General features: G+C 42.0%; 1 protein-coding gene across 1 annotated transcript in view; it reads left to right on the top strand.

Annotated features, from left to right (window-relative positions):
- VWA5B1 (von Willebrand factor A domain containing 5B1) overlaps window positions 1–27,060 on the top strand; it is a 126,638-nt gene that overhangs the window by 21,021 nt on the left and 78,557 nt on the right. The window contains exons 6-10 of the mRNA XM_030222168.1: window positions 3,152–3,276; window positions 4,870–5,046; window positions 13,111–13,221; window positions 14,569–14,771; window positions 22,146–22,260. Of these exons, the coding sequence (XP_030078028.1) occupies window positions 3,152–3,276; window positions 4,870–5,046; window positions 13,111–13,221; window positions 14,569–14,771; window positions 22,146–22,260 (731 nt within the window). The remainder of the gene's footprint in view (window positions 1–3,151; window positions 3,277–4,869; window positions 5,047–13,110; window positions 13,222–14,568; window positions 14,772–22,145; window positions 22,261–27,060) is intronic.

Here is a 27,060-nt window from a genome sequence, read left to right as displayed (position 1 = left end):
TCGTGTTTTTCTTAAGTTCGAGACACAAAAAGGTGCCCGAAATGACCAGATGACCACCGGAGAGAATCGGGGATGACTTCCCCTTACTCCCACAGTGGTCAATAACCCCTTCCCACCCTCAAAAACATCTTTCAAGATATTGATTGCCAGCCTCTATGCCAGCCTCAGATGTCATATTCAGCTCCATCACAGCAGTATGCAGGTCCCTGGAGCAGTTTTAGTGGGTGCAGTGCACTTCAGGCAGGCAGACCCAGGCCCATCAACCACCTACCTGTTACGTTTGTGGAGGAAACAGCGAGCCCTCCAAAACCCACCACAAACCTACTGTACCTACATCTAGGTGCTCCCCTTCACCCGTAAGGGCTATGGTAGTGGTGTACAGTTGTGGATAGTGGGTTTTGGGGGGCTCAGCACACAAGGTAAGGGAGCTATGTACCTGGGAGCATTTTATGAAGTCCACTGCAGTGCTCCCGTAGGGTGCCTGGTTGGTGTCCTGGCATGTTAGGGGGACCAGCGCACTACAAATGCTGGCTCCTCTCATGACCAAATGGTTTGCATTTGGTCGTTTTTGAGATGGGCGTCCTAGGTTTCCATTATCACCAAAAACCGTGGATGACCATCTCTACAATCGACCTAAATGTTGAGATTTGGGCGTACCCTACCGTATTATCGAAACAAAAGATGGACGCCCATCTTGTTTCGATAATACGGGTTTCTCACCCCTTCGAGGGGACGTTCTGCGAGGACGTCCTCAGGAAAACATGGGCGCCCCGTTTGATTATGCCCCTCTAAGTGTCTCTGCCCCCACCTTATGGAATAAATCTTCCCCTGTATCTCAACTCAGCACCTTCCCTCAATAAATTCAGATCTCTGCTAAAAGGTTACTATTTTTCAGCAGCCTTTCAGACTAACTCCCTTTCTCCCCCCAACACCTTCTCATGGCCTCACCCTGCAATTGAATAATGAGTAAGAGATGTTTTTATGTCCCTCCATCTTCCCTTCAATGTGTTTGGAACCACACTTAACCCTTTGCTTCCTTTTGTGCCTATTATGTCTTCTCCTAAAATTTCATGTTTTTGTGTGTATATTGATTTTCCTCCCTCCATCTCTTTGTAAACCACTTCGATTTTAACTATCTAGATGGTACGGGGAAAATTCTATAAATAGCACTCAAAATTAGCGCCGGAAAAAAATTGTCACTAAGCGCAATTCTATGAATGGCACTTACCCTTTATAGAATCATGCTTAGTGCTGATTCCCATTGCCTAACCTTTGGTGCCAAACAAGATGATAGCCAATGTGGTGGATACCCGGGAGGGAGTAGAAACCGTATGAAGAGATCTCCAAAAATCAGAAGAATGGTCAAAGGTCTGGCAGTTAAAATTTAATGTGAGCAAGTGCAGAGTGATGCGCTTGAGGTACAGAAACCCAAAGGAGATGTATGAGACAGAAGGAGAGAGATTGGTAAGTACAGCTCAGGAGATGGGCCTTGGGGCGATGGTATCTGAGGATCTCAAGGTGACAAAATAATGTGACAAGGCGGTGGCCATGGCCAGAAGGATGCTAGGCTGCAGCTAGCATCATTCTGGCTTTGGCCACTGCCTTGCCACATTTTTGCCACCTTGGGAATCTGACACTATGACCTTGAGGTCCTCCTCCTGGTTTGTGCACATCGGCCTCTTTCCTCCTACTGCTTACAGCTCCTTTCTATACCCATGTTGGGGAAAATCCACTATTTGTGGGATACGCAGTATAAAATGTTTTGTACCTTTTTGGGATCTTGCCAGGTATTTGTGACCTGGATTGGCCACTGTTGGAAACAGGATGCTGGGCTTGATGGACCTTTGGCCTTTCCCAGTATGGCAATACTTATGTACTTATGTAAAATGCAGCACTTTACATTTCAGTTTTAGGCAGTTAGATTTAGGTAGATTTTCATCTGACATCCTAGCCAGCAAGATTCGACTAAAAATCTGTAGATTTTCATCTGACATCCTAGCCAGCAAGATTCGACTAAAAATCTGCTTAACATGCTGCTTAAATTGGGGATGTGGACGTTTTATTGAATATTGGAGTAGTGGAAACAAGCAGACGTTTCAGAGACCTTCAAGGGTAGAGCCTTGTTCTAATTCTCCAGCTACTTTTGAAAGGCGTAAGAGCACTGGAGCTCCTCTGGCAACTGATTTCACTTCTAGTAGAATGAGTTATTCTTATACTGTCTGCATTCCTTCCCAGCCATCCCAAAATCATCCAATCAGTATCCCCCCCCCCCCCCCCCAAATATTGAAAGCTATTTAACTGGCTAGACACGGCCGCTGACTGGTTAAATAGCATATCGGCACCTAACCGCGTATATTCAGTTAACCAGTTATCTCCCACTAAATATCTGCAGTTAGCTGCTAGCTGCTGGCCAGCCGCATTGCACAACTTAGCCAGTTAGGTGTGGATATTCAGTGCTTAACCAGCTATGTTCAGCAGTTAAAGTAGGTTGCATGAATAGCAGGCCTATCTTTTTTACCGCTAAAAAGTTAACCGGTTAACGCTGAATATCGGCTTAACCGGTTAACTTTTTAGAGGTTAAAAACACCCCAGATATTCAAACAGCCTGGCAATATCCAGAAACACCCCCTCAATTCACACCCAGGGCAAGGGGCGACTGGCTTCCCAAGATAGAAAGGATCTAATCTGCACCACCCAAAAGTATCTGTTTAGATTGGATACCCCCAGTCCGCCCTCCGCTCTCTCTCATCAGCACCATCTTGGAAACTTAGGGCGGGTGTTTCCTCCAGGTGTCTTGAAAACGTTTACGTTGCTAAAGTGTTTAATGTTCCCCAATGTATCTATTATATATGGACCCTGTTCTAGCACAACCACACCTTGTACTTGTTCACACTTTGTATTTGTTCAGACCGAAACCGGCGAACGCCGCTACGGTACTATGTAAGCCACATTGAGCCTGCAAATAGGTGGGAAAATGTGGGCTACAAATGTAACAAATAATAATAATATCCAGGTTTGACGCTAGTGACAGATAACAAAAGCGCTGCCCATCACCGGTTGAATATCAGGCCCTATAGGACCACCAAAGGAAATTCTGCTGTAAACCTAGAATGCATTGATTCTTTTACTGTGTCTGTTACTGACCTTCCAGAACCACACCTGCCTCACATCTTAATGGAAGAAGGTGACATGACTGCAGCAGAGTACGAACAGTACCTGAAAGGCAAAAGTGACTTCATTAAAGGGACTAAAAAAGACCCAAGTACTGAGAAAAAGGTAAGAACGAGAGTGGGTCTCGTTTCTTCTTTCTTTTAGGGTTCTTCTAATTACTTAGGTGCAGGCAAAATGTGTCTCATGATGCTGTAACATCCACCCCTGGATTGATCACATTTGTGGAGCATGTTTCTCCCTTGATAGATCTGACAAGCAGGATCCTGGAATTCTACCTTTGGAGACCAGGAAGGTTCTTCTCATCCTAGTGGTCAACATTCCATATATTCAACTAGAGATCTCGACCTTGCCTCTTGGAAACCGGACTTTACGATAGATAATATTCCTTGTTCTCTGCAAGCATGAGATACTGGCTCTCTCTTATCCCATGCTGCACTGGATATAACGCTGCTCTCTGATTCAGTGGCATTCCTAAGTTGACTGCCTCCCAGGGCTGATTGCCACTGCGCACCCCGGTGCATCACCTCCACCCTGGCGCATTGCCTCCCCCGGCGCTTTAACTCCACCCCCACTGGTGCATTGCTCTTACCTCCTGGGGGTGCTGGGAGCAGCTGTACGGTTGTCGGCTCCGCCGGTTCCCTTCCATGGAACAGGAAATAACATCAGAGGGAGCAGGGAACCAACTGACCTGACAGCCGTGCAGCTGCTCCCTGCACCCCTCTGCAGCGTGCACCTGGGGCAGACCACCCCCACCGCCCCACCCTCGGTATGCCACTGCTCCAATCCCATAGCGCACTGGATTTTATTATACCTCTCTATGCTGCAGGTCCAATGCTGTGGAATAAAATCCCCAAATGAATCGGAGAAATTAAAGTTTTGAGAGATTTTAAGAGAGAACTTGACATTGTTAGTTGTTGAAGCAGATGGGTGATTCCAGCTCGTTCATATGAGAAAGTATTATCTGCAGTGATGTTTGTATAGTAGGTGAAAGATACATCACATGGTGGGTTGTGTTTGTTTATAATCTATGTGTAGTGTATAACTTGTAAGGTGACTTTTTATGTATGTAAACTTGTAATCCACCTAGAACAGTGGATAAGGCGGAATAAAAATTTGTTTAATAAATAAATAACAGATTTTTATTTAAACTATAACTCTTCTGTCTAAGACATTAGACTTCACTGTAATGATGCCATAGATGGAATCTTTCTGTCAGCCTTTATTATTTGATGGCATAAATGTTTGATGATTTTGTTGTCATTTCTCTGCAATTGTCTGTCGTGTGCTCCACTTGCAGGTTGCATTTTCTCATTTCAAGTGGTTTCCTTCTAATATCTTTCTTTCCTGTAGTGCTCTAGAATTCATTAGCACACATTTCTTTCCTCTCCTTTGCGCCGGACTTCATTATAATGCATCTGGTTTCCTCCACACAGTAGAATTTATTGTAATGTATCTCTCTGTCCCCTTGTGAAGTAGATTTCATTTCAGTATCTCTGTTGACTCTTCAAATATTAAATTTAGTTACGACATTTCTTCTGCTCTTTAGTGCACTAATTTGATTTGAACACCTTTCCCTTCTCTTTGCTGTACTGGAATTTATTGTAAAAAAAATCTCTCTTTCTTAGAACAAGGACTATTTACTGTATCCACATTGTGGAGTTGATCTAATACAAATCAATTATTTTAATCTCCTTTTAGACTGAAATCATCAGGAAGCGTCTCAGCAAAGATATCTCGCACAATCCTGTCATAATGCTGAACTTCTGCCATGACCTGCACAAAATCCAATCTGACTTAACCAAGTCCCGGGGCGAGTTTATCTTTCTCCTGGACAGAAGCGGTAGCATGAGTGGTGTCAACATCAGCCGAGTCAAGGTACTGCAGCACTGAAAGATAGAGATGCTCCACAAGAGATTTCACATCTCTAGCAAATGGTCTCAATCCAGAGTATGAAAGGCCAATGCCCATCTCTAGTAAATGGTCTCAAGCCAGAATATGAAGGGCGAGCACCCATCTCTAGCAAATGGTCTCAATCTAGATTATGAAGGGCCAACGCCCATCTCTAGCAAATGTTCTCAATCCAGAGTATGAAGGGCCAACGCCCATCTCTAGCAAATGGTCTCAATCTAGATTATGAAGGGCAAACACCCAACTCTAGCAAATGGTCTCAATCCAGAGTATGAAGGGCCAATGCCCATCTCTAGCAAATGTTCTCAATCCAGAGTATGAAGGGCCAACGCCCATCTCTAGCAAATGGTCTCAAGTCAGAGTATGAAGGGCGAACACCCATCTCTAGCAAATGGTCTCAATCTAGATTATGAAGGGCAAACACCCATCTCTAGCAAATGGTCTCAATCCAGAGTATGAAGGGCAAACACCCATCTCTAGCAAATGATCTCTATCAGAGTATGAAGGGCCAACACCCATCTCTAGCAAATGGTCTCAATCCTAGACATGGAGGGTCAACACTTATCTCCAGCAAATAGTCTCAAGCCTGACAACACCCATCTCTATCAAATGATCACATTTCCGAGTATGGACAGCCAGCATCCATATCTACTTTTGAAAAGGACTTTATAGGTGGGTTTGGTCAAATCTATTTCTAGTGGACACTAAAACAGTTTTATTTTGACCAAAGTGTTATTACTCTAATCTAATCCTCCTGCCCAGGGCAGGTTTACGTAGAGGCGTATTTTCAAAGCACTTAGACTTACAAAGTTACATTGGGTTCCTCAGTCTTTACTACATCAGATGGTGTAGCTCTAATGCTTTCACTTGACTCCCCGAACATTTCATTAACAACCACCACACCGTGATCATTCAGTCTCATTCTTTTACACAGATAAGATTAAATTACAAAAAGGAAAATCAGTTATGATTAGAGCTTCTGTTCCTAACTGTTTACAAATTGTAAATTTGATGTTTATTGTCTAGCTAATTAGGGGTTATTTGAGGCTACAAAAATAGGTGTTATCAATGTTATCAAGCCACAGGTACTATTGCTGGGAAGCTTTTCTGGTGGAATCAAATATGTCTTCTTGTTTCACCCAGGAGTCATTCATGCAGAAAAGTCCCAAAAACATCAGTGAAGGATACAAGGCAAGTTAGGGGAGGGGTGACAGAGCACTAGAGGGAGATGTTTTTCTGGTATTTATCCAGTGAATACCTATTGTAATTATTTTGCATCCGAGATGATCTATTGGTGTTTATCAGTTAAAAACTAAAAAATCAGAAACCCTAATTATAGTTCATCAACTCTCAGACAAATTCCACAGCTTGGTCCAGTATATGATGAACAGAATTAACCTCATATTTTGCCCCATATATATATACTTATTTTACAGTCCTGATCTATGCCAAACCCTGAGCTTGCAGTTTACCCCTACTTGACACATTTTTAAAGATAATGTTGTAAAAGTTGTAAGGCATGTAAAGCCTTTTTATAAAATTGCACAGTGATATATTCATGTGCTGACAGTACAGTCTCAATTATCTTACCTTCGCTAATCCAACCATCCAGCATGTCCAACAGACCCCCCCCCCCCCATTGATGTCATCATGTTGCCATTAAGAAATGCACAGGTTCTCTTCCTGTTTTTTGGCTTCACACACTGTAAGGAAGCCATGGTTGATCTGTTGCTGGTTAGTATTAATAAACAATATTTTAAATACAGATACCCTATGCGGTTCTTTATGCATAAAGTATGTTTTCTGTGCATTTTTAAGGGGTTGCCATTTTTTTCCGTATTACCTGACTTTTCACTTATCTATTTAGTTATTATTACATCTGTACCCCGCGCTTTCCCACTCAAAGCAGGTTCAATGCGGCTTACATAGTAATATGGATTACATAGAATTGGTAGAGAAAAATATAAGTTAAGTATAACAGAATAAAAAAGAGATGGGTAAGTAGAGATGGGCAAGGGAGAAGGGTGTAGGAGAGGTGTGAACAATGGATAAACGAGCACGGGAGGAGGGGTAGTGTAGGCGGGAGGGGGGTGGGACACGGGATAAGCAAAGGGAAATGAGGTGGGAGATATAGTCTGGGTCATAGTCATAGTCTTCTGGATATGTGTTGCGTAGACGTATTCATAAGATTAGTCTGGATCGTTTGGGTAGGCTTGCTTGAATAAATGGGTTTTCAGTGATTTCTGGAAGGGTAGATAGTCACTGATTGATCGGATAGGTCTAGGGAGGGCATTCCATAGTCGGCTGCCTAAGAAGGTGAAGTTGGATCCATAATAGGTTTTGTATTTAACTGCAATCAATGGCTTGGTCCTGTTTATGTCGGATAATTGAGATTGTACTGTACATACATATATATATGTGCACTGCATATTGGAATTTCTAGTGTTGCAGTATTTTTAAAAAAGCCATGAGTACACATATAGAGTACATGCATACATTTCCACCAGCCTCAGAACAAGTGTAAAATTGTGCATTGGTGTTTGAGCGCTGTAGGGGCTGGATCTGAACGTCTATTGTATAAAAGCACAGAAGTGCATATGTTGCTGTTTCGCACAGCTAGGGGGCACTCCTGCATCCATTCCCAGGTTCACTTCTCTGCCTGGTGACGATTCCCTGTTCTGCAGCCAGCACCATCCAAGGAAGCGCTGTTCTAAAGAGGGAGATCTATTTGCACAGCACCTCATCCCTTAGTGACGGGTCTTCCCATCTCTTTATCCTGGGTTGTTCGCTTCCTGGAAGCTTCTTTTCCACACAGTAAAAGACCACACTCTAGACTTTATATGCACTGCTAACTCTTTATTCAATTTAAATAACACAGAACCTCCTTCCTTTCACACAGGAGGATAAATACTGTCTGCAAAGTCTCTACCTTTATCCTAAAAACTAACTATTTGATTCATTCTTGGGGTTTCTGATAAAGCTCCACAGGATTCAAAGTCCCTCATGATGCCTACATGTAATATTCCTACATTATCACAGAGCTAGACATTCCTACTATAAATTCCCAAACCAACGAGATAACCTTAAGATCACATGACACAGTACCAGGCTCTCTTTGAAAATTAGCTAAAAGAAATGCTAGTAGAAAAGTAGCTGTAGACCTCCCAGCTAAGCAGTCAAGTGAAAATTGTGTGCATGTAACTGGTGAAGTCTTATGCTCCATTCTTTTAAAAATACACATTCATCTTCCATTTACTGCACTAACATACAGGAGAGAGGAAACCATGGCGGAAACTAGCGAGGAAGAGATAAAGAAAAGCAGGAGAGAGAAACAGGAAAGAAAGACAAATGACAACGAAAAGCTGAATGAAAGAGAGAAGGTTACAGTGAAATGAGAGGAGAAGGAAGGGAGTAGAGAGAATAATTGGAAAAAGGATCGATGGAGAGGTTGTGTATCTTTGAAAACAGGTGGCTTTTTTTTTTGTTTGGCAGAGAGAAATTCCACATTCTGTCTACTAGGTTTGGCAAATGTATGTTTGACTTAGGAGCTAAAATCACCCTGCCACAGACCCATGGCTCACAAGTGGCTCCAGCATTCCCAAATGGAAGAGGTCGATTGACAGAGAATGAAGGATAAAGGAGAGAAGGGAAAATTAATAGAGAGATAAGTGAGCATCTCAGTTTGTTTATCACTTTCTAACTTTCCCTGATCTAGATCAGGCATGCACTGGTTTTCTGTGAATGGTTAGGCAATTATTCCTAATAAATCATTCAGAGGAGAGAGAGGCAAAGACAGAAGGCTCTACTGCCGTGCTTGCCAATCTTATTGTGGCTGTGACCCCATGACTGTGGCCAAATAAAATTGTGTGACCCCCTTGAAGTGAAGAATATTGATATACCTATGGAGAGTCCACCCAAGTCTTGATCCCAAATGCAGGGTTTGCCACAGTTTGGGAAGCTTTGCTTTACCAGGTGCTCCCTTTTCTCCTAGTCCAAGCTGTGTCTGAAGGAGCTGTCTGTGGTGCTGAAACAGTTAGTCGGCGTTCTTTTCAGTCTCCAGGTACAGCAAAGAACCAGAGGCTTCTCTTAGGTAGCAAAGAAAGATTTGTCTTCAGAGTTCAGTAGCATTTAGAGTGTTTGGCATATTGAAAAGGGACTAAATGCATTAGCTAGGGTATTACAAGGAATTATAATTTAGAGTTACAAAGCACTTTTCATTCAAGCAGGATGCATTACAGAGAGGATTTTAACTTCTCAGAATTTTAGGTAATTCCCTTGTACAAGTCATTAGCAAGGCCCCACTTGGTGTACTGTGTTCAGTTTGGGGGACAATCTCCTTACAGGAAAGCAAAAAAAAAAAAAAAAGTATAGGATTTGTGCCAGAAGACATATGAGATTACACATGAAGACTTGAACATGTATACCCTAGGAAAGGAGAGACAAGTGTGATGAGGCGGGTAAACGAGGATATAGCAAAAGGTCATGGGCCCCAGAACTACAAGGTCCAGAATTCCCCGGGGTACTTGGAGAAAGGGGAGGGCCCAAAAACCCGGGAAGGATTCTCAGAAAAAGTGGGAGGGAAGCTAGCCCAGGATATAGAGAGCCAGTCTCCTCAGTAACCAGCAGGGGGAGAAACAGCCAGGAGGAGGTCCGGTTCCCATGGCTGCGTAATCAATATCGGATTCCTCCCAGCTGTGAAGGGGGGGGGGGGAGGAGAGATTTTCTAAATGTTCTGAAGTTGGAGAAGAAGGAGGAGGAAGCAGAGTTACCTGAGGAAATGGATTACAAAGAGGCAGAGCTGGACATGCCTGCTGAACTGCCAGTTCCAGGAGAGCCAGCCAGCCAGCCAGCCAGCATGGACTGGGAGAATACCCAAGGTTAATCTCTCCAGCACAAGAGCATGTGGGAGACCATAGGTGTTTGTTCTGTGAAGAGGGTGTGCTACCAGCTTTGCAAGTGACAGAGCTGGTAGAAGTGCTGGAGGAAAGGTAGGACGTTTCTGGTTCATAGGATTTCCTCCTCTTCCTTTGGAGAGTTTTTGTCCATTTTGTGGAACTGAATTTTGCTAAAGACTGAACCGCATTGGACTGAATGCTGAACTGAACTTTGCTAAAAAGGCTGGGTGAAACCAGTTTGAGAATAGAACTGAACTTTGGGGGCGTGCTGAGTGGAACTGGGCTAAAGTTAAACTTGAAGAAATAAGGTAAAGCAGAACTTTGCTACCAAAAGAAGGGGCAGGGAGGATAATTAGAACTGTTCCCAAAAATTGAGAGGATCTTTGTTTCTTTTGTGTGCAAGTGAAGTTGGCATTAAATTTTTTTCTTTCTGTCCTGAACTGAGTCCTGCTTCAAGAGTTACTGCATAAGTGTGGAGGCGGGGTCTGAATTCCGGGACACATTCACCAGGAGAGGGAAGAGGGATCACACAAGGGAGATATGAAATAGATGTTTAAATATTTGAAAGGCATTAATAAACAAAACAAAAAATCTTTTTTTAATGGGAAGGCTGCAGAACTAAAGGACACAAAATGAAGCTGCAATGAAGAAAACTAAAGAACATCAGGAAATAACTTTTTCCTTACCTCTCTACCCTCATCTCCCCTTACGTCCCTACCCGTAACCTCCGCTCTCAAGACAAATCCCTCCTTTCAGTACCTTTCTCCACCACCGCCATCTCTAGGCTCTGCCCTTTCTGCCTCGCCTCACCCCATGCTTGGAACAAACTCCCTGAACCCATACGCCAGGCCCCCTCCCTACCCATCTTCAAATCATTGCTCAAAGCCCACCTCTTCAATGTCGCTTTCAGCACCTAATCACAACACCTCTACTCAGGAAATCTAGACTACCCCCAACTTGACATTTCGTCCTTTAGATTGTAAGCTCTTCTGAGCAGGGATCGTCCTTAGTTATTAATTTGTACAGCGCTGCGTAGTAGCGCTCTAGAAATGTTAAGTAGTAGTAGTAGGGAGGTGGATGTCTGGAATGTCCTCCCAGTGGAGGTAGTAGAGACAAAAACAGTGATGGGATTCAAAAAGGAGTTGGATAAACATAGAGGAACCTTACATTGCAGGAAGAAATAAAGCAAAACAAATGATTTTCACACTTCAAAAAAGGCATAGAGAAGTGTAATGTGCACTGAGTGGCAGGTACAACTCTAGCTACCTTACTGGTCAGAGTATGGAGACCATACTGGTCTTTATCCGCCATCATTTACTATGTTACTATCAGGCTCATTTTCAAAAGAGATGGACGTCCATCTTCTGACATAAATTGGGGCAATGGAGGGTTAAGTGACTTCCCCAGACTCACAAGGAGCTGCAGTGGGAATCCAGCTCAGTTCCCCAGGATCAAAGTCCACTGCACGAACCACTAGGCTACTCCTCCCTTGGAAGTGAAGAACTAGCAGTCACCAAACAGGGAAAAGATCTGAGGTTTATCAACTCTGAGTCAGAGTGAGAAAGCAGGTGAAAAAGCGAAGAGAATGATTAGGTGCATAACAAAAAGCATCTTTATTAGAAAAAGGAACATAGCATTACCTTTCTACTGGTCTCTGGAGAGATCCCATCTTGAGACCTGTGTTTGTTTCAGGAGACAATATCTACAGTGAGACATTGACAAGGTAGAGACAATTCAATGGAGACCATCAAAATGGCCCACAATGTAAATCTGAAATAAACCTTAGTTGGTCTGTGGTTTTCTCTTTATGAGAGCCAGAGGAGTAAATTCAAGGAAGGCCATTTAAAGCCAGGTGCCATATTGGCATTTCTCATGCGCCAGCATGTTATTTTAAGTTCACTTCATTTGTACTCTGGCAAATTGTTTGTATTAGATTTATTGTTCATTTTATTTTTTTATTCCTTATTTTTTTTGTATGTTGCTTTAAGCTCACATCATTTGCATTATTGTAAATTGTCTGGATTCTGTTGCATTTAATTTTGTTGTATTTCATTTTATGTTATTGTAGCTTATGGGGTTTTTTTAAATTTCATATCTTGCATTTTGATATTTATGTTTATACCAGTATTTATATGTTTTATATTTTGCATTATGATATACATGTTTATACCAGTATTTATATGTTTTATAGACTCCTGACATAGGCACTTTGGTCACCAAAACACGTCAGTCGTGTCGAGTCATTTGATGCTTTTCAATAAAAACCATATTTTTGAATAAGCATCTGCCTTGGTTTTCTTTGGAAGAGCCAGCTTACCCTACTCTTTGAACTTCCTTTAAACCTAGGTATCAAACATTTGGGTGCTAGGTGGCAATTCTAGAATGACAGTTCCACATTTTCATGCCTATCTTGCGTCATGTCAGTGGCTGGTGTAAATGCTCATGCTTAAGTACTGGCAGTTAGGTGCATAAATGACAGTATTGCATCACACCTAATTGCTTGGTCTGCCCCTAACCTGCTCAGTTCCAGGCTACTGTTCCCTCTAAGCTGAGTGGGAGACCTCCAAATGCATTTCTGCAAGTGGGGAGCAGTGCGTCGATATTGTATTTTCAATCTCTAGGGACAGGCAGGTACCCTTGAGTTCTGCAGAGCTTGCCTGTCCCTCACTATTGAAAATGTGGTAGTGAAACAGCACCCCCTACTGGCAGGACTGAAGGTGAAGGACTCCCGCTCAGCTTAGAGGCAACAGTAGTCCAGGCCCTCTTTGGAGTAGAGCACCATAGATATTAGGTGCTCAGTTTACAGAATAGAGGCGTAAGTCAGTTATGTACGTAATTACAAATTATTGCCAATTAGTGATTATTAATATCAATTATTGTTGCTAACTAACTGCCAGCTAGCAAATTAGGGTCAGTTATATGTTTAACTTAATCTATAAATGGGTCTCCAATTACGCCCTTAACTTTGAACGCTATTTATAGAATTTGGGGGATAGTCGCAACTACAAATGAGCAGACTGAGTGAACCAAAAAGTCATATTCTGCGGAACTATTTCAGGTTTTTCTGTCTCCTTCTCATACTGTTTGATTCCCTGAGTTGCGTAATCTGTTTAAGGTGCTCTTTACTTTCTTTTAGGATGCAATGCTGGTCATTCTAAAGAGCCTAATGCCGGCTTCTTTGTTCAATATTATTGGATTTGGTTCAAGTTTCAAGACTCTCTTCCCTTCCAGTCAAAGTTATGGCGAGGTGGGTGTGGCAATATTTATGCATGTGACTAGGGTAGATCTCTCTTTCCGCTTGTTCCTATTTTGAGTCATCTGGTAGCTAACTAGCTCGTTTGTACACGTGATATATTGTATCTTATGTACGAACTTTTGTCCATTGAGAATCAAGAATGTGTTGAGCTCCTACATCCCGAAAAGGGTTTTTTTCTACTTGTTGCTTATTGGGTTATTTACAAAAGGTTTAGGCATCTAATTTGGGGAATTGTTACAGAATACCAGTGTAATCTAGTATCTGTGTGCCTAAAATTTAGGTACCTGCAATTACATCAGCCATAGGGTTGGCATAAGTGTGGATGTCGAACTGCATCAGGAATGCGCCCAGCTTACTGTACAGTATTCTGTAAGTTATGGGCTATGTTCTATCTACAGCGCCTAAAAAATCAGCATTAAAAAAAATGCCCATGTAAACAGTACTCTGTAAGCCATGCCTAAAGTTCGGCATAGTTTATAGAATACATGCTTAAGCGGAGAGGCATGGCCATTTGAACCAATGAAAATGTGGTGCAAATGCCCAGGCGCGGAGCACCGTTATTCTGTAATTGCGTGCGTACTCAAAATCGCATCCCATTCCACCCGAAAACGCCCATGATCCTCCCATACCTGTGCCCCCTTTTTTGGACCACATATAAATTTTAGGCATGGATCCCGTGCCTAACTTTGCACATGTTGTTAAAAGGCCAGTTATTGGCAGTAATTGGCTCATTATTCTATTAAATTGTGCAGACAAAATTGTGAATGTGCCTAACTTTGCCTGCACAAATTTTGGTGACCTTTATAGAATCTGGGGGTATGTGTGTTAGAGGATTTATTTATTTATTTCCTTCTTTTGATTGTACCACCCCTGTCACCCCATAGATAAATCCAAATCAAAGAAATTCACAAAGTTGATTCAGCATAAAAAAATAATCAAATTTTAAAAAGTGTCATAAAAATATGCACATGAAACATGAAACATTGGACACTTATAAAGATCAACAACAAAATCCAACAGTATAGTAATTGAAGGGAGTGTGTGCAAATGATATTTCTGACTACTATTTATGTTTGTATCTTAGGGGGGAAGTTATCGACCTGGACTACCATTAAGATGGGTTGTCTTACCACATTGTGCTACTTTCAAACAGTGTCTCTTTGCATAAAATGAGACCCTGAGCTAAAATAGCATGACCTGTGCTAAAATAACCCATCTTAGCAGTATCCCACATTGATAACATCCCCTTCCGTCCCTTCGTTGTCAGACTGACTCCTATGCAAGTACATTCTTCGTAGCAAGGTTCCTTACCACAGTAACGAGTATGTTCCTATGTAGGAAAGTTTGGCTGCGGCATGTGAGAGTATCAAGAAGATTCGAGCTGACATGGGTGGAACCAACATTCTGTCTCCTCTGAACTGGATTATCCGTCAGCCTGTGCATCGGGGTCACCCGCGCCTGCTCTTCCTGTTGACAGACGGGGCTGTGAGCAACACTGGAAAAGTCATTGAATTAATGCGACATCACTCCTCCTCCACTAGGTATGTATCATTTGAAGTAAGGTGTCAAAAACAACAATTTAGTTCATTAAAAGCCGAATGTAATAACTTGGGCTACGGAGTTGGTGAGCGGCAAAATGCTGTAGGTATAATAGAACCCTTCACTCTTTTGAATGTTGACAAGGTGTTCAGATTACTCTGGAAATGAAGGCATATCAGATCATATTTTCAGGTTGATGTCTTCCGATTGATCGTACAGATGTTGCTGATGGTGCATCTAGACTACTGTAACAGCATTTTTGTCGGCTGTACTAAAGCTATTCAGAGGCGATTGCAAGTATTACAAAATATCGCAGCACGATTCATTTATAAAGTATCCAGGTTTGAGAGCACCAAACAACGTTCCCTCTAAAGAATGACCTGCTGCTTGCAAAAATATTTTTGTGTGAGTGTTGAAAACAGCCCAACAGCCAAAAAAGAGAGGAGCAAATTTAGTTTTAATTATTTGTAAAAAAATTATTTCAAATAATAATTTCAGTGCTAGGGATCTAGAGATAGTGAGGGTAAGGGATATATACAGAGGGAAAGATTCAGAGATAGGCAGAAAGAGTGAATGAAGTAGAGACAGGAAGGGAGACCTTTACCTCCTCGCCTCCCTGTGTCCCTCCCTCTGCCTTGTCATCTGCAACTGCCTCTGACAGATAAACAGTTTCTTACTTGTTAATCTGTTTACTTTCCTTCCTGGAAGATTTCAGTCTTCAAGAAGAGATCAAGTTGGGTTTATAATAACATCGGAAATAATTGTAGAAACACAGACTATAACTCTGGTTCATCAAGTTTGTATGTAGTGCATGCTAAAATGAAACATTAAATGAAAAGAAAAGAAAAACCAGAATGTAATGAAACATGCAGAAAGTCTTCAGCTCCATACTAAAGATGTAAAAAGATTTGAAGCAGTTCAGTGAAAAGCGACACAAACGGTATGTGGAGAAAATTGAGGACCTGAACTTCTACACCCTGGAGGAAAGGAGGGACAGGGGTGACAGGATACAGACATTCACATGTTTGAACGGTAGAATCTACAAACAAACCTTTTCCAAAGACGGGAAGGTGGTAGAACTAGAGGACATGAGTTGAGGTTGCGGGGGGGGGGGGGGGGGGGGGGGGGCCCGACTCAGGAATAATGTCAGGAAGTACTTTTTCATGGAGAGGGTGGTAGATACCTGGAATGCTCCCTCCATGGGAGTTGGTAGAGATGAAAACGGTAATGGAATTCAAAAATGTGTGTGATAAACACAAAGGAATCCCGTATAGAAGGCAAGGAACCAAACAAGCTTGGGAAGCAAAGCCAGGGCTGGGCAGACTTCAACTTGTAATTAAACTCTGGAATTCGTTGCCAGAGAATGTGGTAAAGGCGGTTAGCTTAGCGGAGTTTAAAAAAGGTTTGTACGGCTTCCTAAAGGAAAAGTCCATAGACCGTTATTAAATGGACTTGGGGAAAATCCACTATTTCTGGGATAAGCAGTATAAAATGTTTTGTACATTTTTGGGATCTTGCCGGGTATTTGTGACTTGGATTGGCCACTGTTGGGAACAGGATGCTGGGCTCAATGGACCTTTGGTCTTTCCCAGTATGGCAATACTTATGTACCCTGATCGTGGCTGCACAGATTTGGATGGGCTGCAATGGGGCTTCATTGACAGCTTCAGAAGTTAGAGAACAAGGTCTGTGCCCTGAAAATGAGAAGGAGAAATCAAGATCCAGTATACATGTGTAGTATCACATCATACCTTATGCTATGAGTTTATCTTGTTGGGCAGACTGGATGGACCGTATGGGTCTATATCTGCATTCATTATACTATGTTGCTATGTTAAATGCCAGGTGTACATGTGACAAGAGTTGACGTGCATTACTTGGTGCCACACTCATGATTCACCCAGATTTTTGCGTACCTTGCAGTTATGCGTTATACCACTTGAATACTAAATTATAGAATAGCACCTGGTGCACTTATGCAGAAAAACGCCAATTAGAGACACCTTTCATGTGAGAAAATGGCAAGTAGCTCTAAAGCGAGCTTATAGCATTGACAGTGCAACAAACACATCCTGAGCTTCAGCATCCATTTGCACTGTGCAGGATCCAGAAACACCTAAAAGTTATTTCAGCTAATAAATGAAGCAAAATTAGAGCTGGGCATTATAAAAACCACACAACAAAATAGTCTCTCTAGATATACTCTGCAAAGTACTTCACAAAATACTGAATTCCTATGAAGTGCAAGATTTTCTTAATGAGAAAGGGACAAAGCCTCCACCCAATATTGTAATTCCTGGGATAAGGAGGAAAATATCTGGGTATATTTTCTTCATTGGCATAAAAAAAACCCTTATCTCAATTGTTTCTTGCTAAAAACTTCATAGGAATATTGGATCCAAGAAAAATGATAAAACAAGCACTTAGCTTAATAGTTTAAACTGCTTCTGAAGACAAAAATGCAGGAAGAGTCAGTCACACCAACTGTGGCCAGAGTTTCGCTATTGTAAGCTGTTTCAGTGCGTGCATGACATCGATAGTTTAAGTGTGGTATGTCTTCTGTTCGTAATAAAAACCACCACACACAGAAAACTAAAAGTTATCATTTGCAGAAGGTGACTTTTGTTTTTAAGAGAAACCCTTCTCATCTACAAATCAGAAATCTAGTTCTACAAGGAGAGCTTTCCCTCTTGTGGACAAGGTGATACTGGTGGAGAGTTCATTTATTTATGTACATTGTGGCATCGCATAAGAACATAAGTGTTGCCATACTGGGACAGATCAAAGGTCCGTCATGCCCAGCATCCTGTTTCCAACAGTGGCCAATCCAGGTTAACAAGTACCTGGCAACATCTCAAAAAAGCTCAATACATTTTATGCTGCTTATGCTAGAAATACTAAAATATACTGGTAGGAGAAAATCAATCAGAGTATTCGCAATCAGCAATCAGGTGGAGTCTCATCTCTTTTGCACGAATATTCACATCACTCCCTTGGTGACTCTTTTACCGTGCATAGGTTTTAATCATCGACTTAAACCACCTCCACCCTGATATTGTGAAATCTTAAATTTAACGTACCCACAATTACAAACTTATGTGAATATATATCAAATGTATCAAATATACTAAAGACACTTAGCTTCTGGAGCGATTAAAACTCCCTAATTCAGACTCAGTGTGTAGAGGCCCCGACAGTGCCTGTTTCGCTGTGCTTCTTCTGGGGGAACCCACACAATATTAGCCTGGTGAAATAAATCATAAAATATATACAGTGTCAATCTCTTGTTGCCATTGCAAATCCTATACAAATAACTATTGTGGACTTACTGAATCGTGTCTTGACACAGTCCTTAAGGACTGTGTCAAGACACGATTCAGTAAGTCCACAATAGCAATGGCAACAAGAGATTGACACTGTATATATTTTATGATTTATTTCACCAGGCTAATATTGTGTGGGTTCCCCCAGAAGAAGCACAGCGAAACAGGCACTGTCGGGGCCTCTACACACTGAGTCTGAATTAGGGAGTTTTAATCGCTCCAGAAGCTAAGTGTCTTTAGTATATTTGATACATTTGATATATATTCACATAAGTTTGTAATTGTGGGTACGTTAAATTTAAGATTTCACAATATCAGGGTGGAGGTGGTTTAAGTCGATGATTAAAACCTATGCACGGTAAAAGAGTCACCAAGGGAGTGATGTGAATATTCGTGCAAAAGAGATGAGACTCCACCTGATTGCTGATTGCGAATACTCTGATTGATTTTCTCCTACCAGTATATTTTAGTAGCCTAACTTTATTAGGAGTTATTTAAGCCATTTAGTTTTTTTGTTTATGCTAGAAATAAGCAGTGGATTTTCTCCAAGTCCATCTTAATAATGGCTTTTGGAATTTTCTTTTAGGAAGCTATCTAAACCTTTTTAAAACCCCGCTAAGCTAACTGCTTTTACTACATTCTCTGGCAATGAATTCCAGAGTTTAATTACATGTTGAGTGAAGAAATATTTTCTCCAATTTGTTTTAAATTTACTACTTTGTAGTTTTATTGTTTACCCCCTAGTCCTAGTATTTTTGGAAAGAGTAAACAAGCGTTTCATGCCTACCTGTTCCACTCCACTCATTATTTTATAGACCTCTTATCATATCTCCTCTCGGCTGTCTTTGCTCCAAGCTGAAGAGCCCTTCTCTGTACCTTTTCTAATTCCACTATATCTTTTTTGTGATGCGGTGACCAGAATTGCACCATGGAGCAGTACAAATGCATTTTAACGTGCTCACTTTTGTTTTCCATTCCTTTCCTAATAATACCTAACATTCTATTTGCTTTCTTGGCTGCCGCCGCACACTGAGCAGAGGATTTCAACGTATCATCAAAGATGGCACCTAGATTCCTTTCCTGGTCGGTGACTCCTAATGTGGAACCTTGCGTCATGTAACTAAAGTTAGGGTTCCTCTTTCCCACATGCATCCATTTGAACTTGCTCACATTAAACGTCATCTGCCATTTGGATGCCCAGTCTCCCAGTCTCGTAAGGTCATCTTCTAATTTTTCACAATCGTCTTGTGATTTAACAACAACTGTCAGGGGCATTTCCGAAAGAGAAGGGCACCCATCTTTCGACACAAATCGGGAGATGGGCGTCCTTTTCTTAGGGTCGCCCAAATCGGCATAATCAAAAGCCGATTTTTTTGCGTCCTCAACTGCTTTCCGTCACGGGGACGACCAAAGTTCCCAGGGGCGTGTTGGCAGTGTACCGAAGGCGGGACGGGGGCGTGGTTAAGAGATGGGCATCCTCGGCCGATAATGGAAAAAAAGAAGGGCGTCCCTCACGAGCAAATCGATTTAACAACTTTGAATAACTTTGTGTCATCAGCAAATATAATTACCTCACTAGCTATTTCCATCTCTAGATCACTTATAAATATGTTTAAAAAACAAGAGTGGAAAACAAGCCAGCAGATCAGTATAATATCCAAAAAGACGTTATTGAAGATACCGTACATGAAACAAATGCCCGACACAGGCCGTGTTTCGCCCAACAATAGGGCTGCATCAGGGGCTATGATAAATAACAAACATATAAAGTTAGAAGCATGAAATTATAAAACATAAAATATAAGGATATCTATAAAGTATATATAAAAAATATAAAACATCGATAAAAATTGTAATGTACGTGTAAAACATTGACATGAATTATAAACATAGAGAGTCCCTATTGGATCGAAAATAAAATGGGTACTTAAAGATTATATAAATAACAAAGATAATATAGAAATGCTTATGAACATGCATAAAATATATATACAGTGGACATGTAAAATAACACCAACATCAAATCATTATTTGAAAATCTAATATAAAAATGCATATAAATTAGAAACACATATAATGTGAATTATATTGTAAAATACCAGCAAAAAAAGGGCACACACACATAAAAAATGGTTCATAGAATGAGTTATGAAACTTATACAAAACAAAAAATTAATTAAAAACATTAAAAAAAAATATTAATTAGAATTTAAAAAATATATTAATTTAAAAAAATGAATGAAATGAATGAAAAATTGAGGACACCTACCTAGTCAGTGTCTTTATTAAATAAGATCGGCTGAAAGAAGAGGAACGAATGTATAAGAACCACATAATTATCTCCAACATACGAAATGACACAACAACTCCAAAAATCAAAAATGATAAAATAATAAAAAAAAAAAATAATAATAAAAATGTCAAACCAATAAATATGTGGTACTTACTATCAAATTCTCTATTAGAACAAATATATATGAAGTCTTCTTTACAAGCTTGAGCAGCACAAAATAGCATATCCCTGGATGAATGAAAATGAAAGTGCAAGAATAGAAAATATAATAAAACCAAAATATCAATCATAAAAGAATGGTAATGAAACAAAAATAAAAATAAAAAATACAAAGTCAAAAAATGAATAGTAAATGAATATGTGAGTCAATGGGACGCCTTCTTATTTGAGAGAGGCTTATGTATAATTCAACATATATGTCATGTAAATGATGGTAATGCACTTAAGAAAAAATGATGATGAATAGTCAGATCATTTTTACATTTTCAAAAAACTGTACTTTTATATAAGCTATGTACTCTGCAAGATCACTTAACCATCAATGATACAGTAACATAGTAACATAGTAGATGATGGCAGAAAAAGACCTGCACGGTCCATCCAGTCTGCACAACAAGACTAACCCACACGTGCTACTTTTTGTGTATACCCTACCTTGATTTGTACCCGTCCTCTTCAGGGCACAGACCGTATAAGTCTGCCCAGCACTATCCCCGCCTCCCAACCACAAGCCCCTCCTCCCACCAACAGCTCTGACACAGACCATATAAGTCTGCCCAGCACTATCCCCGCCTCCCAACCACCAGCTCCTCCTCCCACCAACAGCTCTGACACAGACCGTATAAGTCTGCCCAGCACTATCCCCGCCTCCCAACCACCAGCCCCTCCTCCCACCAACAGCTCTGACACAGACCATATAAGTCTGCCCAGCACTATCCCCGCCTCCCAACCACCAGCCCCTCCTCCCACCAACAGCTCTGACACAGACCGTATAAGTCTGCCCAGCACTATCCCCGCCTCCCAACCACCAGCCCCTCCTCCCACCAACAGCTCTGACACAGACCATATAAGTCTGCCCAGCACTATCCCCGCCTCCCAACCACCAGCCCCTCCTCCCACCAACAGCTCTGACACAGACCGTATAAGTCTGCCCAGCACTATCCCCGCCTCCCAACCACCAGCCCCTCCTCCCACCAACAGCTCTGACACAGACCATATAATTCTGCCCAGCATATCAATGACATTAATATGTCATTAATATTAATATATCGCTAGTGGTCGATTTAAAGATATATGTCCTGATCTTCATCTCTATAGTGAGAACGGACAGCATCAAAAGTATTTTAAAAGAAAGGTGTGCACAACCTGTTACTGATCACCTGGTGCTCTCACTGAAAAAACTGCCTGAAAACACCTCATGTGCTATTGTATAAGCTATGTAATTTGCAATGGTACTCTGCAGGATCGCTTAAACATGTTTTAAAAGGAGGGTGTGCACAGACCCCTGGGAAACTCTACTATGCACCCTTCTCTACATCATAGACATCAACATTTCAAAATTGGGGATTGGGGATGCCACACACAATGCAGATTACTCCTACCTGGATACAATGAAGGAACTTGCTCAATATTGGGGGTGTTTGGCCCCCACTGGCACCCACAGAGCTGTCTCCTGTATATCACAATGTGTCTTGGCATTGCATGTACTGAGCAGCAGGCCTGGCACTGCAGAGATGAGCTGTTTTTGTTCCTTTACCCAGATGCTACAGCTTTGGAATCGGTCAGAATGCCTGCCGGAGGCTGGTGCAGGGTCTGGCATCTGTTTCCAGAGGAAGTGCTGAATTCCTGGTGGAGGGAGAGAGGCTTCAGCCAAAGGTAATTTCAGTCACTGGCATCAAAAAATTCTTTGTCAAAGGCAGTAGCACCCAGATGGAGACTTTGCAAATCTCGTAAACTATGTTGTAGGCTTTCTTGTCATTCTTGCAAGTTACGCAGTGGTTGTGATAGCAGAAAAAGATACTATTTCACATGTAATTTACAGGTTTACCATACTTCTGTAATTCTAACCTTGAGTTCCAAGAGGATAACTTTTATATAGGTTGTTTAGGTGGGGAAATGGGGCTTTTTAAGTCTGTCCATTCAAAATTATGCAAATATTTTATAAAAGACTTCTGGATTGCTGAGCCTTTTGTAAAATACATCTCCCTCTGCCAAAGAAACAAGTGTATTTGGTGCTATGTACATGAGAGAGTGTGTTTTTTTTTTAAAATAAATATAAACGCAGAAAAAAGTGCAGTGTCACAATGGGAACATGTGTATGCTGTGATTTTTATGAACAGCCATGTCATATAAACATATGCAAATTTCTACTTACAAAACAAATTCTGTAATATAGCACACACCAAAAAATGAATAAATCAAAAATGTGTAAAAGAGGGAAACCTCGTAAGTCTTGGTCAAGCCATCAATCCATCGAAACATCTACAAGAACTGGACAAAATTGAACTCTCTCTCCTCATTAATTTTTTTTGTTACATTTGTACCCCACGCTTTCCCACTCATGGCAGGCTCAATGTGGCTTACATATTATATACAGGTACTTATTAGTAGATGATGACGGCAGAGAAAGACCTGCACGGTCCATCCAGTCTGCCCCATCCATCAACTCCTCTTACTCTCTTACCTATCTATGGGGCCCTTTTACTAAGCTGCGTAAGAGTCTACATGTGCCCAATTCATACCAAAATGGAGTTACCGCACGGTACCACGCGGCCCTTGCAGTAATTTCATTTTTGGCGAGTGTCCGCTATGCGCACCCAAAAAACATCTTTTTTATTTTCCGGCGTACGTCAGTGGCATTTGGCACACATAGGTCATTACCGCCCAGTTAGCGTGTGACATTTTACCACAAGGTCAATGGCTGGCGGTAAGGTCTCAGACCCAAAATGGACGTGCGGCAATTTTCATTTTGTTGCACATCCATTTTCGGCACAAATTTTAAAAAAAGGTATTTTTGCAGGTGCACTGAAAAATGATTCTGTGCGCCCAAAACACGCGTCTACACTACCGCAGGTCATTTTTCAGCGCAAAAGGACCCCTATATGTTCTATCTTTGCTTATACCCCATGCCGTCTATTAAAATGTTCTATTACGTATTGTGTTGACATGTAATTATTATACTATTCCATATTTTGTATTGCTATTTGAATATTTTTACTGATGTAATTGTTTATTGCTTATGTTTAGTTTATTCTTACTGCCTTGAGTGAATTCTCTCAAAAGGACAGTAAATAAATCCTAATAAATAAATAAATAGCACTTATATCCAGTTCTCTCACTTGGAGGGGCATAATCGAACAGTGCACGCCAAATAGATGGCTGGCCATCTATTTGGCCGGCGCCACAAAGAGCAGTCCCGAACCGTATTATCGAAAAAGATGGCCGGCCATCTTTCGTTTCGATAATACGGTTCGGGCTGGCCAAATGTCAGAGATGGCCGGCATTGGTTTTCACCGATAATGGAAACCGAGGCTGGCCATCTCAAACCCAGCCAAATCCAAGGCATTTGGTCATGGGAGGGGCCAGCATTTGTAGTGCTCTCAGATGCATACCTCCCTTACCTTGAGTGCTGAGCCCCTCAAATCTCCCCCAAAACCCACTCCCCACATTTGTACACCATTACCATAGCCCTTAGGGGTGAAGGGGGGCACCTACATTTGGGTACAGTGGGTTTTGGGGTTTTTTGGAGGGCTCAACATTTACCGCCACAAGTGTAACAGGTAGGGGGGGATGGGCCTGGGTCCACCTGCCTGAAGTGCATTGCACCCACTAAATACTGCTCCAGGGACCTGCATACTGCTGTCAGGGAGCTGGGTATGACATTTGAGGCTGGCATAGAGGCTGGCAAAAAATATATACATATTTTAATATTTTTTTGGGTGAGAGGGGGTTAGTGGCCACTGAGGGAGTAAGGAGAGGTCATCTCCGATTCCCTCCGGTGGTCATTTGGTCAGTTGGGGCACCTTTTTGAAGCTTGGTCCTGAAAAAAAAGGGACCAAGTGAAGCTGGCGAAATGCTCATCGAGGCCGGCTTTCTTTTTTCCATTATCAGGCGAAGCCGGCCATCTCAAAGCACGCCCCCGTCCCGCCTTCGCTACCCTACCGACACGCCCCCTTGACATTTGGCCGGCTCCACGACGGAAAGCAGTTGCCGCCGGCCAAAATCGACTTTCAATTATACCGATTTGGCCGGGTTCAGGGGATCGCCGGCCATCTCCCGGTTTGTGTCGGAAGATGGCCGGCGATCCCCTTTGAAAATGAGCTGATTGGCCTCTTTTATTAAAATACACTAGAATCTGGACTGAATGTGTGGGAATGTGGAACTTTACAGCACTAAGCTCAGATTTAACACATCACTTTTGGGACGTGCAGGTCACGCACTAATGTCATTAGCGTGCGGTACGTACATAGAGTTAACACAGGAGTAACTTATCATCTCCTATTTAAGAGGCAGGAAGTGTTCCTGCATTAATTCTGCATTATGGGATTGATTCTAGATATGGTGCCGAACGATGCTTAAACAGTATTCTATAAGCCATGCCCAAAATTTGGCATGGTTTAGGTGCTCGTCCCAGGGGCGTAGCCAGACGTTATGGTGGGAGGGGGCCAGAGCCGGAGGTTGGGGCACATTTTGATTGCCACTCCCCACCGTCATGCCTCGCTTCGCCTCACCTCCCCCCCACCGCCTCGCGTCTTCTCGCACCCCCTCGCCTCGCAAATTCCTTTGCTGGTAAGTGTCCTGGCGCAGCTGCATTCCTGCCCTGCTCTTCTTGCTCCTCCCATCCTGTGCACGCTAACGTTCCTTCTCAGTTTCACGTAAAGGAGCGCCAGAGACGGCACTGAAGAAGGCTTCAGCTGGTGGGGGTTGGGGACCCCCACCAGCCAAACCAGGGACCCCGACATAATTTGCGGGGGGCCCAGGCCCCCGTGGCCCACCGTAGCTACGCCCCTGGCTCATCTCAGAGTGAATGTTGTATTCAATATCTTGCTTGCTTTTCGCACCAACAGTGGTTGTAACGTATAACCACTTCCAGACTGACCTCCTAAGCACAACTTTTTATGAAGAACATTACCACAAGTTCAAGGATTCTTTAACGTGTGCTGAATATCAAATCCATTCAGGGTCATCTAGGGGCTAAGGTGGCAGATGTGTATTAACACGGAGAAGGTCCAGTTTGAACCCAAGTGAAGTTTTTCACTTGCACAAGTGAACTGGGTCTAGGGATGCTGTGGAGGAAGTTCATTGGCAGTAATTAAAAATTTTTTTTTTTACTTTAAAGTTTTTATTGAGAGCTTAACAAGCATAACACCTCATAATACTGAACACATGTTACATTCCTCGTAGAACAATATACCTCCAAAGTTAAACATTTACATGTATAAGTGCATAGTTCTCTTTTCGACCTACCCACTCTCCATTTTTATCCCGCCCCCCCTCCTCCCTTCCTTGAATCTATTTATTCCCCTTCCCCCTCCCTCCCTTTCCCACCCAAACTAACTCCCTTCCCTTCCCCTATACATAGTAACTTAAACTTCACATTTCACCCAGTATATTATCCAAATGTACCCACTCCTCAGCATCTAATTTTAATCGCCCCAGTCTGCGATCTGTTAGTTTCTCCATTTCAGCCACTGTTTTAATTTTTGCTGCCCATTGCTGTCCGGTCGGTCCCAATTTCGATTTCCAATGAAAAGCTATAAGGGACTTCGCTGCCGCCAGACTTATGCGTTTTACGCGTCTATGCCATTTCATACCCCTTCTATTCCCTCCCCCCAGAAGGCACCATTTAGGATCACAGGGGAACTCAACCTTCAGTGCTTTGGTGAGAGAGCTTGCAACATCTGACCAAAAAGTTTGCAGAACAGTACATGACCACCATATATGCCAATAGGTTCCCACTGCTTTTCCACAACGCCAACACTGATCATCAGCGTCAGGATACATCTTTTTCACACGGTCAGGTGTGTAGTACCATCTGCTTAATACTTTGTATGCATTTTCTTTAATCAATACACATATTGACGCCTTATTCACCTCCCTGCATATAGATTTCCACTCAGTCACATTCAGCTCACTCCCTAAATCTCGCTCCCACTCCTTCATATATGAAAATTTAATGAATTCCTCCCCCCGGAGATGGCGATAAAACAGAGTTATACCTTTCCCCCTTTTGCTCACAAAACTCCATGTGTCTTCAAAGGTCTCCGCCTTCTCCATTGCAGGAGTACCCCATCCCTGCTTACCAACAAAGTGTTTAACTTGCAAGTAGGCAAATATATCTTTCTGTGTTAGTCCGTATGTTTCCTGTAATTCCTCAAAGGGTCTAATTTCCCCTGAATCTAGTAAATCACTAAATTTGACCAATCCCCTGCGTGCCCACCCTACAAATCCCCTACCCTGTCTTCCCGCCGGAAAGCTGGGTTCCTGAGTAATTAATGCATTGGTGGATAATATTCTCGTTCCTCTTAATTTATCCCTTTGTGACCCCCATATCTTTAACAAGTGAATGATGAATGGATTCCTCGTTATAAGTTTATAAGTTTTAGTGGATATGGAAGCCCATAATACTCCCTTTAGAGAATATCCCTTCACAAAATGCTGTTCCAACCTTGTTAA

The sequence above is a fragment of the Microcaecilia unicolor genome, chromosome 13 (genome assembly GCF_901765095.1).
Source record: "Microcaecilia unicolor chromosome 13, aMicUni1.1, whole genome shotgun sequence".
In the NCBI taxonomy this organism is placed as follows: Eukaryota; Metazoa; Chordata; class Amphibia; order Gymnophiona; family Siphonopidae; genus Microcaecilia; species Microcaecilia unicolor.
Note: the sequence above shows the minus strand (reverse complement) of the source record. Positions and strands in the feature narration are given on the sequence as shown.